At 47.0% G+C, this 14,477-nt stretch overlaps 1 protein-coding gene across 11 annotated transcripts in view; it reads right to left on the bottom strand.

Moving 5' to 3' along the window:
* The window catches only part of PUM1 (pumilio RNA binding family member 1), a 53,301-nt gene that overhangs the window by 1,854 nt on the left and 36,970 nt on the right, over positions 1-14,477 (bottom strand). For 7 of the 11 annotated variants that reach the window (XM_053398492.1, XM_053398497.1, XM_053398498.1 and 4 more), the window contains 9 exons: positions 13,715-14,005; positions 12,876-13,112; positions 10,801-11,065; positions 10,147-10,276; positions 9,902-10,036; positions 9,040-9,177; positions 3,901-4,026; positions 2,239-2,360; positions 1,214-1,406 (listed from right to left, as the gene is read on the bottom strand). In XM_053398492.1, coding sequence (XP_053254467.1) covers positions 1,214-1,406; positions 2,239-2,360; positions 3,901-4,026; positions 9,040-9,177; positions 9,902-10,036; positions 10,147-10,276; positions 10,801-11,065; positions 12,876-13,112; positions 13,715-14,005 — 1,637 coding nt within the window. The remainder of the gene's footprint in view (positions 1-1,213; positions 1,407-2,238; positions 2,361-3,900; positions 4,027-9,039; positions 9,178-9,901; positions 10,037-10,146; positions 10,277-10,800; positions 11,066-12,875; positions 13,113-13,714; positions 14,006-14,477) is intronic. The other 4 variants (XM_053398496.1, XM_053398499.1, XM_053398500.1 and 1 more) reach the window with 1 other exon arrangement.

The raw sequence follows: 14,477 nt of genomic DNA, 5'->3' as shown, positions 1-14,477 counted from the left end.
GTAATATGCAGAGGACCACTCCTGTAACCAAAGCTATAGGTCATGATGAGCCCTACACATTATTCTGAAATGGAGAAATGTTTGCAAACTGAATTCCTACAGGGTGGATTGCAGACTGAATCGGGGCAAAACGCCTCTTAAGAAAAACAAGAGGTAATTTGCTGGGGATCCTTTGTTTCTATTGTGCATTCTAAATGAATCTGCAACAAAACCCTTGTTTTCTTCTGCACCAAATGTGTACTACGGCTACTACGTTTCCTGAACCTAGTTCATTCTCAAGTGCTATGTAAATGTTTCAAGTGCTCATTAAAGTCAATTAATATGCCTGGGGTTGCATAAACACACTTGTGACACTTTAAAGACCAACTGATTTATCGCCACGTAAGCTTTCAAGGTCTAGAACCCATTTCATCAGATCCACAAAAGGCTTCTGTCACAATAAACCAGTGCTGCAAGGTGACTTCTGTGTGTGTTCACTGTAAAAGACTATCCCTCTGGAATTAAAAACAACAACAACAAATCTTGTGACATGTTAGACAGCAGCAAATGTATTATGGGCCAGAGTTCATTTCATCAGATGCAAGTGTAATAAAAAAATGCACTTGTACTACTGTAGTTATTTATTGCTAATTTCCCCACTAGTTACTGCTACTGACAACCTACTAAGTGTGATTTAGAGGAAAAAATAACTGAGGAAAAACTAGTTTGCCAATGTTCATCACTCAAAATAAGACCATCTTTCCATGCACCTGTATGAGCTGTCTCCTCCAGAGCTGCCCTGTGTTGTTCTAAGTACCTGTAGAGGCTTTGCCCTTGTGGCTCTTCCCGACAATGTATTATTTGCATTAACACACAAGCAACACCCGGCCCCTTGAGAGTTGCAGTGCTTTTGAATTAAATAGCTTTTCTCCCACCCTCCTTATGACAATGCACAAGCAGAATGATGCAAAATAAGCAAATGTGTGGAAATTTGCTTGCCTTGTAATAATTTAGAGTTCAGGACTCGAGTCACCTTGCTAAAGGTGTATGTAAAATCTACAAAGAAGACAGAATGCTAGCAGGAGAGAGAGCAGTGAGAACTTTTACTTCCCTGGGACAAGAGAGTGGAGTCCTCCAGGCCTCTTGGCTGGTCTCTCTAGGACTCTTTCTTCACCTCCCCTGCTCTCTCCCGGCTTTGCTCAGTTCACTACAACTGGCCAGGCCAGCCGCTTACCTTGTGCATGACAATCTTCCTCTGGGCCGGCTCTGCCACATCAATCATTTTCTGTACCACATAGTTGGCGTACTGATCTTTCATCATGGTGTATAAGGCACTGTGAGGGCCATCGTTCATACTACACACCTCGTCAATCAGCATGGCACGCTCAGTGCGGGAGGCGTGCGTAACACACTTCTCCACAACGTTGCTGCAGCAAAGCAAAAGGGCCACAGGTTATCCGCAATACCCAAGCACAGCACCCCAAAAAAACAACCACATGCTTCCCAAAGCAGAGAGGAGTTTTATACTGGATCAACAGTATATATTTTAACATTTGAATGGTGACACTAGCATCTCCACTGCTGTATGAGAATGCAGAATGGGTAAATAATAGAAATGGCCAAGGCTGACTTTAAGTCTTTAGGATGCCTGAAGCTGGATGCAGACGTCGTTTCTCGTCTCCCTACCGCTCATCAAAATGTATCTGCCGGTAGCATTTGCTAATGTTGGCTCACTGACATTAGAGGCAGGGGTGCATCCACAAAAGGGCTGGAAACAAGAGGTGTATATACATCCTAGAGCAACTGCTTTATGCCACAGCACATGTGCACACCTGGCACCTTCAACCAGGAAAGCAGGGAAGGAATCACGATGCAAAAATCTGTTCCCATAGCTCCAAGCCATTTTGGTGATACCATCTGAACTAAGCCAGTAAGAACTTCAACCAAGACCACACATAAGCTTTATATTCAAGGGGTTCTTTTTATTTTATCTCTCTCTCACACACACACTCACACTCCAATGAAAGCTTGCACCATGGCTAACAATGGCCACTATTTAGCAGCTATGGTAAACAACTGGAAATTAAGTCTCCTATTCTGCTCACATCACACTAAGAAATCCTGTTCTAGTTTCTGTCGTAATTCTTGTTTTTGTAATGGTACACTAAGCTGGATTCTCCCCACACCCTCTGGTGTAATCTAGAGTTGTGCGTGTTTGCGCGTGTTTAGAAAAAACACACCACAAGGAACACACATTACCTGGCGAACTTATGCTGACTCAGGACCAGCACATTGCCTCTAATTTCGGCCACGATCTTGCTTTTATCTTCAGGTCGCCCATGTTCAAGTACATGTTGGATGACATAGTTCCCATACTGATCCTGTTGGGCAGACAAGCAGGAGCACATCAGCTCTAATAGAACCTCATGTATCAGAAATCCTTAGAACTCGCATTGTTTTTTTCTTTCTTTCTCTGTGACATTTGCACTCTGCCTTCCCACCACAAGGAGCCGCCTTCAAGGTGGCTTACAAACACAGCAAATGACAATAAAACCTCATAAACTTTTTTTAAAAATAAAATAATAAAACTTCAACACACAAGAAAGCATCAGGAATAACAGAGTGCTCTGTAAAACTCACCAAAGGCCCAGGTAAATAATACCGTCTTAATTTGGTGCCTAAAAGATAGAAGAGGAGGTGCCGCAAATATTTCTGGAGAGGGCAGCCTACAAATGGGGCACCATCACTTAATAGGCTCTGTCCCATGCCACCTCCCACTGCCTAACCCCTCTAGGCAGAGGCAAATGGAGTACAGCCTCTTTCAGAAGATGAGCTTCAGGAACAGAAAGGTTTACATGCAAGAACGGTTTGTTGGATAACCTTGTCCCAACCTGTTTTTAGAGCTTAAAACCAGGACTCTAAATTGAAACTGGGATCAGACTGGGAGCCAGTGAAGACCTTTAAACACTGGTAAGATGGTATGAATACAGTGGAACACAGTTAACAACCTGGTGCTGCGTTCTGGAACAACAAAAGTTCTTAACGCTCTTCAAAAACACCTAAGGACATAGCCAAATCCAGTATTAATAACCTATAATGAAAATGAAACTACTGATGTATATGGGAACTTGTTTACGTTCAGCCTCTCCTTCTCAGAGCTCATGGTGGCATGAGCTCAAGGTCCCCAAGTTGATATTTCATACAATTACAAATTAAATATAAACATTACCTTATATTTTACCCTAAGCATAACTTTTGGCAATCTGGTCCTAAACCATACAATGTACATACATTTTGCATCACGGCAAGAGACTGCTAGTGGCCTTGTTCACATGTGACTGTAAGCCCAATCATAGTTTAATTATGAACACTCCACACCTCCACCCCAAGCCCAGGTTATATTATATTCAGGGGTGTGATTGCTACCATTCTGTAGGAGCACATAAATGACAGGACAGAAACAAACTGCAGAATGTGGTATAGGGTACAACATTCGGCTTCCAGAATTCAAAGCTTCTATTTGAGTTTCTAGTCCTTAGGAGGAGCTGTGAATATATGCTTGTGAAGCAAGTGAGCAATGTAGGCTGGATTCGGCATGTTGTAAGCTGCATTTTTCTATTTTATGAAATAGTGGGTTATAAATTTTCAAATACAAGAAAGAAGCTGACCGAGGGGGCCAAGTAAGATCATAGGCAAGTCATTCTGGGAGTGTTTTAAAATAACTTTGGTAACAGAGCTGCCAGCCCCAAACACTCTCAGAGGGCTTGTCTAGCTTTATTTACAGAATGGAAGATTCCACCACAATCCCAGCACTGTGGTGGGATAAAACGGGCCCTGGAAATCTCTTAGTCTATTCAAGCCTTAAAAGGCACAAGAGCCCCTATGGTTTGCAGGCAACCTTCTTTTACCCCCAAGCACTACCTGCACAAGCTGCTCTGTGTGTTGGTGAAGCTCTTCCAGGATGGGGAGAGTCTGCTCAGGTAGACAGTGCTCAAGGATCCTTTGAATGACACGGCAGCCATATGGATGGGTAGACAAGGCGAACACCTGAGTTCAACAGACACAAGTGAGGACAGGGGAAAATTCCTTATACTCAGAACAGCCTAAAGTTCAACAAACTGAAATATTCTGCAGGACATAAAAGGTTTAGAATATGATGATTATTCGGCTAGAGTGAGGCTCTGAAAGCTGTGAAACAAAGCCTGCTCCACTTCAGAACCTTTATTATAAACAGGCAGGTGCAGCTGAGAGTTTAAGATTGTCAGCCCAGCTTTCAAAAACCTTTTCATTGCCCTGATGTATATGTATCACCATTTAAAAGTTCGTGCCGAGTCCAATTCTGGAAAAGAGAAGTAGCTCTTAGATAGGAGAAGCCAAGGGTCTCCTGGGTCACAAATGGGTTCATGAGAAAAAGATAATGCTGCTATACACCTGCTATAGCCTTTGCTCCACCAGCTTTCCTGAAAGGAGCTCCTTTGCTGTTCTTCATTGCTGGAACTCCCTTACAATATACACATTGCTACCTTTTAAACATTGATCAAAATCTACCTCTCCTATATAACTTTGGCTTCAGACCTTCAATTTCAGCAGGAAATTAGGAGCAAGCTTAATAACATTAAAGTGGAATACTCTCTTAACGCCTGTTCCCCAGGGAAAATTCAGAGTGGGGTTTTGGGGTGTAGTGTTCTCAGGTCAGGGGCCTATCTTTTGGCTCACATTGCTCTGTCAAACAAGGAACACACTACAGATTCTCACCACTATAACCACAGCATCTTACAGAAATCCCACTCCCCCAATACACAGACCCTCAACATAATAATAATAATAATAATAATAATAATAATAATAATAATAATAATAATTTATTATTTATACCCCGCCCATCTGGCTGGGCCTCCCCAGCCACTCTGGGCGGCTTCCATAAAAACCAAAAATACAGTAAAATATCACACGTTAAAAACTTCCCTGAACAGGGCTGCCTTAAGATGTCTTCTGAATGTCAGGTAGTTGTTTATCTCTTTGACATCTGCTGGAAGGGCGTTCCACAGGGCGGGCGCCACTACCGAGAAGGCCCTCTGCCTGGTTCCCTGTAGCTTTGCTTCTCGCAATGAGGGAACCGCCAGAAGGCCCTCGGCACTGGACCTCAGTGTCCGGGCAGAATGATGGGGGTGGAGACGCTCCTTCAGGTATACTGGACCGAGGCCGTTTAGGGCTTTAAAGGTCAGCACCAACACTTTGAATTGTGCTCGGAAACGTACTGGGAGCCAATGTAGGTCTTTCAAGACCGGTGTTATATGGTCTCGGCGGCCGCCCCCAGTCACCAGTCTAGCTGCTGCATTCTGGATTAGTTGTAGTTTCCGAGTCACCTTCAAAGGTAGCCCCACGTAGAGCGCATTGCAGTAGTCCAAGCGGGAGATAACCAGAGCATGCACCACTCTGGCGAGACAGTCCGCAGGCAGATAGGGTCTCAGCCTACGTACCAGATGGAGCTGGTAAACAGCTGCCCTGGACACAGATTTGACCTGTGCCTCCATGGACAGCTGTGAGTCCAAAATGACTCCCAGGCTGCGCACCTGGTCCTTCAGGGGCACAGTTACCCCATTCAGGACCAGGGAATCCTCCACACCTGCCCGCCTCCTGTCCCCCAAAAACAGTACTTCTGTCTTGTCAGGATTCAACCTCAATCTGTTAGCCGCCATCCATCCTCCAACCGCCTCCAGACACTCACACAGGACCTTCACCGCCCTCACTGGTTCTGATTTAAAAGAGAGGTAGAGCTGGGTATCATCCGCATACTGATGAACACCCAGCCCAAACCTCCTGATGATCTCTCCCAGCGGCTGCATGTAAATATTGAAAAGCATGGGGGAGAGGACAGAACCCTGAGGCACCCCACAAGTGAGAGCCCAGGGGTCTGAACACTCATCCCCCACCACCACTTTCTGAACACGGCCCAGGAGGAAGGAGCGGAACCACTGTATGACAGTGCCCCCAGCTCCCAGCCCCTCAAGACGGTCCAGAAGGATGTTATGGTCGATGGTATCAAACGCCGCTGAGAGATCCAGCAGAACTAGGAAACAGCTCTCACCTTTGTCCCTAGCCCGCCGGAGATCATCAACCAGTGCGACCAAGGCAGTTTCAGTCCCATGATGAGGCCTGAATCCCGACTGGAAGGGATCCAAATGGTCCGCTTCTTCCAGGCGTGCCTGGAGTTGTTCGGCAGCCGCTCGCTCAATCACCTTGCCCAAGAATGGAAGATTTGAGACTGGGCGATAGTTGGCCATCGTGGCCGCATCTAAAGATGGTTTTTTAAGAAGCAGTTTAATAACCGCCTCTTTCAGCGGGTCTGGGAAGGCTCCCTCACGGAGGGAAGCATTCACCACCCCACGAAGCCCATCGCCCAGTCCTTCCCGGCTAGCTTTTATAAGCCAGGATGGGCAAGGATCCAGGAGACAGGTGGTTGGTTTCACTTGTCCAAGCAGCCTGTCCACATCCTCGGAGGTAACAGATTGGAATTGATCCCACTCAACTTGACTAGACAGAACTCTAGCACTCTCCCGCCCCGGCCCTGCTCCCACGGTGGAGTCTACTTCTTCCCGAATCTGAGCGATTTTATCTGCAAAAAACTTTGCAAAATCATTGCAGGAGAACATGTGGCCCGTACTGGGCCCCGATGTTGCAGGTGGTTCCGCTAAATTGTGAACCACCTGAAAAAGTCTCCTGCTGCTGTTTTCTGCAGATGCAATAGAGGCGGCGAAGAAATTCTTCTTCGTCGTCGCTATCGCCACTTGGTAGGCTCGACGTTGAGCTCTAACCTGTGTCCGGTCAGATTCGGAATGAGTTATCCGCCACCAGCGCTCTAGCCGTCTCAACGATTGTTTCATTGCCCTCAGATCCGTGGAAAACCACGGGGCTGTCCGGGCTCCATGCAATCGGAGAGGGCGCTTCGGAGCCAAACAGTCAATAGCCCTGGTTAACTCCACATTCCAGCGGGCCACCAGGGAATCAGCTGAAAGGCCATCAACATGGGATAAAGCATCCCCTACCACTCTCTGGAAACCATTTGGATCCATTAAGTGGCGGGGGCGGACCATCCGAATTGGTCCCACCTCCCTGCAGAGGGGATGGGTCGCAGAGAAGTCCAGTTGCACCAGGAAGTGATCTGACCATGGCACTTCTTTCGTTTCGCTTTTACTTAGTGTCAGATCACCAACATCCATAGAGGTAAACACCAGGTCCAAGGCATGTCCGCAGCTATGGGTTGGGCCAGACTTATTCAGGGACAGCCCCATGGAGGCCATGCTTTCCACGAAGTCCCGAGCGGCCCCTTGTAAGGTCGTGTCGGCATGGATGTTAAAATCCCCTAGGACGACCAAGCTAGGTGTCTCCAGGAGAACATCCGCCACGACCTGAAGCAGCTCGGGCAGGGAATCCTTGGTGCAGCGGGGAGGTCGGTACACCAAAAGGAATCCTGTACTGCCCCTATTGCCCAACTTCCAGAACATGCACTCGGAAAACTGGGTCTTCCCAATAGGACGCCTGGTGCAAACTAATGACTTCCTAAAAATCACTGCAACCCCCCCTCCCCGCCCACATGACCTGGGTTGCTGTGCGTAAGAGAAACCTGGTGGACAAGCAGCGGCAAGGACAGGCCCATCTGCTTCATCCAACCAAGTCTCTGTTACACATGCCAGGTCAAGTCCTCCATCCATGATCAAGTCATGAATGGCAGTGGTCTTATGAATCATTGACCTGGCATTGCACAGCAGCACCTTCAGGTCATGTGGGTATCCCTTGCTGATTCTAGTATCCATCCGGTCAGGACCAGACCCGGAGGCAGGAATAGTCCTCAGACAACGACTAAACCTGCCCCCTCTGTAATGACGTGGTCTAGTCTTAGCGTAACTCCTCCTCCTACCCGTGATCACCGAGATCGGTTGTCCCAGTGCATCCCCCCCTGTGGAACATGCCCCAGCCATTTTGTGGGCTGGGGCCCACTCCCCGGCAGCCCTGACCCCTCCCCCTAAGAACATAATAGCACCTTAAACAAACAAACAAAACCAATAAAACAATACAAACAAACAAAAAATAATAATGTAAAAATTACAAAAACATCAAAATAAAAATAAAAAAAATTCCCCAAGCCCAACCAAACATCAATCCCACCCCCACCCGCCACATACAAAAAATCCAAAAGAAAAATTTTAAAAACATTTTAAAAACACTCTAAAAACACTCTGTGCCCCCCTGGCAGTAACAACTGTCCTGGTGAGGCCTGTCAGGCCCTGCCCTGGGCCAGGTGGTAAGTGGCAGGAGCAGGGCCCTCAGGCACTCACACAGGGGAGTCTTCCTGGGCAGCAGGCAGCAAGCCGCACACAGTCCTTATGAGGCCCCAGGCCCCGCCCCAGGCCAGGTGGTAAGTGGCAAGAGCAGGGCCCTCAGGGACTCAAACAGGGGAGTCCTCCTGGGCAGCAGGCAGCAAGCCGCACGCAGTCCTTATGAGGCCCCAGGCCCCGCCCCAGGCCAGATGGTAAGTGGCAGGAAGGAGCAGGGCCCTCAGGCACTCACTCAGGGGAGTCTTCCTGGGCAGCAGGCAGCAAGCCGCACGCAGTCCTTATGAGGCCCCAGGCCCCGCCCCAGGCCAGATGGTAAGTGGCAAGAGCAGGGCCCTCAGGCACTCACACAGGGGAGTCCTCCTGGGCAGCAGGCAGCAAGCCGCACGCAGTCCTTATGAGGCCCCAGGCCCCGCCCCAGGCCAGATGGTAAGTGGCAGGAAGGAGCAGGGCCCTCAGGCACTCACTCAGGGGAGTCTTCCTGGGCAGCAGGCAGCAAGCCGCACGCAGTCCTTATGAGGCCCCAGGCCCCGCCCCAGGCCAGATGGTAAGTGGCAAGAGCAGGGCCCTCAGGCACTCACACAGGGGAGTCCTCCTGGGCAGCAGGCAGCAAGCCGCACGCAGTCCTTATGAGGCCCCAAGCCCCGCCCCAGGCCAGATGGTAAGTGGCAAGAGCAGGGCCCTCAGGCACTCACACAGGGGAGTCCTCCTGGGCAGCCACACTTACCTGCCCCTTAAACGCATCAATGATAAACTGCAGGGACTGGGGCTGCACACATTCAATGCACTTCTGCACAACGTGGTTCCCATTCTGGTCTTTCACACACTTCAACACGTGTCCATCCAGTTCCCGGACCATCTCGTTCTATGGAAGGAGGGGCAAAGAGAGAGAGAGAGAGAGAAAGCACCACCAGAATCGCAACTGGCAAGCAACACAGGGGCAGTGAGAAGCTGCCTTGAACAGGCTCAAATCAATTCTCCATCTAAACCAGTATCATCCACTGCCAGCAGTTCTCTAGGGTGTTAGGGAGAAACAGCCCTTTCTTATCATCTGCAAATTGATCCTTTTATTCAACCTGGGGCCTTCTGCGTGCAGTGAAATGTGCTCTACCACTCAGCTATGGCTCCATCCAAGGGAAGGAACATTTCCATCTATTCCTGCAGTTAGCAAGGAGAGGATTTTCATAGCATGCTGTTAATCTGTGGGGCAGAGAGCAAGTTGGATCTCTTCAGCTGCTGTTCCTTCTGACTGAGAGCTAGCCACTGATCAGCACTTCTCTGATCCAAGAGAGAGGATCCAAAAGGAGGAGAACATACTTTTAAAAGTTCCTTAAGAAATGCTTTCTTCAGTAAGTTTCTGACAGAACTGATCTGAAAACTCACTCACAGTATTCCTCTCGGCCCTGAATCCCTAGCCCTGATCTCTGCAGGTTTATTACTATTTGCACACTGAAAACAGGTCACAGAACAGATGCACCATAAAAACTACAAGAAAAAACAACACACACAGACACAACAAAGGACAACAAGGTAACACAGTTGAACAACAACATTCAACATCAAGTAGTAAAGTTAAAATGGAAACTTACAATTACCTGCTGGTCTGGAGGGATAAACTCAAGAGCCTTCTGGATAACTCTGCAGCCGTACATCTGCAAAGCCAAGGAGAGGACATGGCCACGGATACGTTCTGCCAAGGCAAGTTTTTGTTCCAGGCTGCCAAACTAGAGGGAATGATAGCATACAGATTAGAATCAGATTAAGACTGTCCTCTTATTTTAAGATGGAAGCAGTTCAACTACTAGAAATAGTTAGCATCATGGATATGACTCACCTCAAAGAACTTTTGGATCACATAGTTTCCAAATACATCAACCATCAGCTGATAAGCTGCCTGTAGGATTTCATTAAATACAAGCTGCCGTTCCGCTGGGGTGGCACGTTCCAGTTTAAGCTGGATAAATCTGCAGAGGTTGCAATTAAAAAGAATGGGTTTATGGTTTTATCTGAGCTGAAATTTTGACGAAAGTCATTCAGCTGCCTCACATGCTTAATTGAGGATCAGCTGCAAACTGGAGAAGAACCACAGAGCTATTCTGGTCTAACCCCCTGCCCTCTGTATAAAAACTCCATGCCTATTTTAACTCAGATGAGTTAAATTAGAGTATGCCACTAGCAGAGAGCTGAAGAAAACAAGCCCGACACATCCTGGTGCCTTCCACAAGAGGCATTAAGTCACATCCCTAGATTCCCAGCGGATGAAGGGTCCTGGCTGTAAGGAGGTTTCTAAGCACCTTCAGTTGAACATGCTAGGAAGCCCCCTTCAGACCTTCTCCTTCAACATGGGAAGGCTGAAGTGGAGTGAGCATGCCAGAGGACACTACAGGTAAGGTTGATGTTCATATGCCCACTTGTCCCTACATACCTGTGAGCGTTTGTACAAAAGGGCAACCCTGTGATTTGTTCTCATTTAGCTTCCCCATCTCACCTGGATCCATGCTGATCCTGGGAGAACTCCATGATGTGCCCGGCAATCTCCCTCAGCTGTAGGTTCGGGTACCGGTTATTACGGAAGTCCTCAAGCAGCCTGCTGCGACCAGAGGGCATGACGTCCGACATCCCATAACGCACACGGGAAGGGAAGAGTGTGCTGCTGGGGCTGAAGAGGCTGGAGGCACTGCTTGCGCTGCGATACTTGGCTTCAGCTCCAGGGGCAGCAGAGATGTAACGGCCACTTCCGTTTGGAAGCCCTCCTGCAAGGGGACCGTGATTTTAGTTTTAAAATCCTTGTCAAAATACTAAACAGGCAGCTGATTGGAAAGAACCAGGGCTGTGAATACAATGTATGTATTTTTTTTTATTAACCCAGACTGCAACCAGAGCAGAGCATACTATAATAAGGAGAAATCTAAACACTGCAACCCAAAAGTTGCATGGCTGACTGTTTCATTCAGACTTTTGCATTCCCTTCCTCTTTGGCACCTATGGAGAGGGGATCAAGTGCTTCCACTTTTAAATTAACCATACTCCCTCCTGACACTACAACTCAGGGAACTGTCTTTTGTTTATACTATGGTTAGTGTGAAAAAGCCAAAATCAAGCTGCATTATAGATCCTTGTTTGTTCTTATTAACAATAGTTTAACTATAGTTCCTGAGTTTGGACATTACCGGGAACCGCAGCTAGCCTAAAACGAAAGTCTTATTCTCGTCTGTGAAAGAGAAAGTAGAAGTGCCTGAGTGACAGGGGTTGCTGTGTCTCATTCTTGATACCACCTTACATCTTGAAGAATGGGTTTAAGATGCACCTATTACCTCTTGCCCAGTGTCTGTCACATTTTTGCTTTAAAAAAATGCAAGGGTGGAAAGCTTAATGAAGCCCATTATAATGGGACACTACTCCTTAGTGTTAGCTGCACATCATGACATGTGGCACAGCATATTATTTATTAGAAACACATGAATAAGGCAATATAGTGCAATCAATTTGTGAGTGGAAAGGCTAGGAAAGACCCTTGCCTGAAATTTTAGAGCCACTGCCAGTCAGTGTAGACAACACTGAGCTAGATGGACCAGTATAAGGTGCTTTCCTATGCTTCTGTTTAAGGATTAACTTCTATAGAAACCTACCCCACAAATACACAGATGGCACTTCCTCTTTGTCATTCATGTAAGTCCAGATTATTTTCCTTACAGTAGATTAAGTGCAAGACATTTGGAACATACCATGTGTGTGTGGTGGTGTTGTAAATAACTCGCAGTAGTTTCTCCACAACAAGGAGGACATGAAATGATGGCAAAATACTGAGAAACTCATCTAACAAGTACATTTGTTGCCCAGGGGGGGTACCAAATGTGCTGCTTCTTAGAGCCTGTTTATTCTATCATGTCATGCAACATGGACAGCAGGTTTAAATTTTAATTCTGGATTTCTTGGAGGATCAGAAAATCTATTAAACCTTTTCAAAAATTTGAATGTTCTCCATAACTTGTAATAGGGAGATTAGGCTATTAGTGTGAGGTCACACCAACAATTATGAATATATGACATCCAATTTCTTTTAGAATATGCAGAGAGCAAGCCAAATAGGCAACCACGATGGTTAAGCAGTGCTTTACCCAAACAATGGGCCACAATTGAATGCATAAGTCTTTTGTCCACAAACACAGCCCCTTCACTATGAGCCATGATTAAACTAGGAAGCCTCTAACCAATCACAGTTTCCCTGTTTTCATCTGACCTTGGAAATCATGATTACCAGGCTCTTGGAATATGGTCAAATATTAAGCCAACTTCAAACTGTGGTTTAATAACCTGCCTTCTTCCAAAGCTGGTAATCATAGTTTCCTGGTTGGGACAAAATGGAAAGCTGGTTAAATCAGAAGCTTTCTAGTTTAACTGCAGCTCAGAGCGAAGGGACATGTGGAAACAAAAAGTTCATACATAGCTTGTTCTTGGCCTATCTCCTAAGCGGAGATATGATTTTCCCAAACTGTCACTCAGAAGCATGAAGACAGACATCCCTATTTCCACCCCAGAGCAAAAGCAGTAATACCCCCTTACCAAGGTTTAAACTGGAAGAAGATCCGTGGGAAGATAAGGGTGGTGGTGGAGTCTGAGAATGGCCAGGTCCTTGATTAGGCAAAGGCATGCCAACAGGCCCCGGAGAAGAGGAAAACCCAAGGCCATTATAAAAACTGTGCCCAATAGGAGTCAGGTTGCTAGATGTCCTCTTGTACAGGTCACTGCTGCCCGTTAGAGAGTCTCGGCGAGAGCCACTGCCTGTATTAGAGTTTGCAACTGCAAAAGGAAGAAATGGGAGGATAAATCTGATTGGGGCATTGAACAATTGGGAAAGGGAGGATATGGATATTAACAAGGAGAGGTACTACGCTTTGGCCTAGGAGAAGTGCAAACAGAAGAAATGTGGAGATATTTGAACATGACATTTAAGAACTCCTTAAAGTTAACGGAATGCCCAGGATGAATAGCTTTCTCCTGCTCCACATTTTACACTGTACATTTAGTGGAGAGCTGTATGAAACAGTGGGAATAATGCTGGGAATAAGATGGAGGAGGGCTGGCTCCAAATCCCCATTTGGCAATAAAACTTACTGGGGGCCCCTGAGCTAGTTATTGCAGGACAGCTGTTTAGAGAAAACGAGGAGAACCATATGGACTAGCACCCCTAACCTCTTTTGGAGAAAGGGCAGAGAAAGAAAACATTCATTGGTACATACGTAAGGCATGTGGCAACTGAAGCCATCAGACATGATCTACAGGAAGTAGATTTCTGCTACTGGGTATATCAAGGGCACAACGGTTAAATTTCTTCAGAACTGATTTGCTTGTTCTCGCCCATCACACACAGCCCTCCCCTTCAAGACAACCACAACTCCTACCTGCTGTTCCAAAGCCTCCCAGCGCAGACCCCAGTGTAGCACCAAGGGAACTGCTGCTCCCAAAGCCAAGGGAAGTGTTGGCAGGCTGGGCAGAGCCCTGAGAAAAGAGCGAGCTGCTCTGGGAATTGCTTGTTAGAGAGTTGTTGCCATAGAAGGAGCTGGATGCCAAGTTGCTGGTGGGCTGCTGCTGTGGCTGCGGCTGTTGAGTCCCTAGAGGGCGAAATGGTCCATTGGTCGTTCCTCCTAGACCGCCAGCAGCACCATTTGCTGAAGCAGCAGCAGCTGCAACTGCTACCAAAAAGGAAAAAGGTTTTTTAAAACAAACAAACAAACCAAATGCAATTTGGGAAACGTACTTATAGTGCGCTCCCATTTTACATTTCCATCATCTGAGCATCATCACCTGTAGTTTACTCCACAAAACAGGTCAGCAACCATTTCCACCTAGCACCTAGGTCAGCAATTCCCAGATGTGCCACAAAGCATAAACGTAACAAATTATAAAGGTTCCCGTAAGCCTGAAGTTAGAAAAGGCTGACTGCAACATCTCCGCATGGATTTACTGCTCAGACCTCTCTCTTTTCAATCAGCCTCCACAGAGGAAAGCAGTTGTGTTGCCTCTCTTAAATCAAGGGTTGCCTCCTTTCCTTTGTTATCAGTTCTGAGCTCACTCCATCCCAGGCTGGAGGCAGCACTACTGGGCTGCTCTGAGCATAAACAGCTCTTACTCTTTAGCATGCTAAGAAGCAGATCTCTGAAGGCA

Source organism: Podarcis raffonei, chromosome 8 (assembly GCF_027172205.1).
Source record: "Podarcis raffonei isolate rPodRaf1 chromosome 8, rPodRaf1.pri, whole genome shotgun sequence".
Lineage (NCBI taxonomy): Eukaryota > Metazoa > Chordata > Lepidosauria > Squamata > Lacertidae > Podarcis > Podarcis raffonei.
The sequence above is the reverse complement of the archived record's forward strand: the minus strand, read 5'-3'. Positions and strand labels throughout refer to the sequence as shown.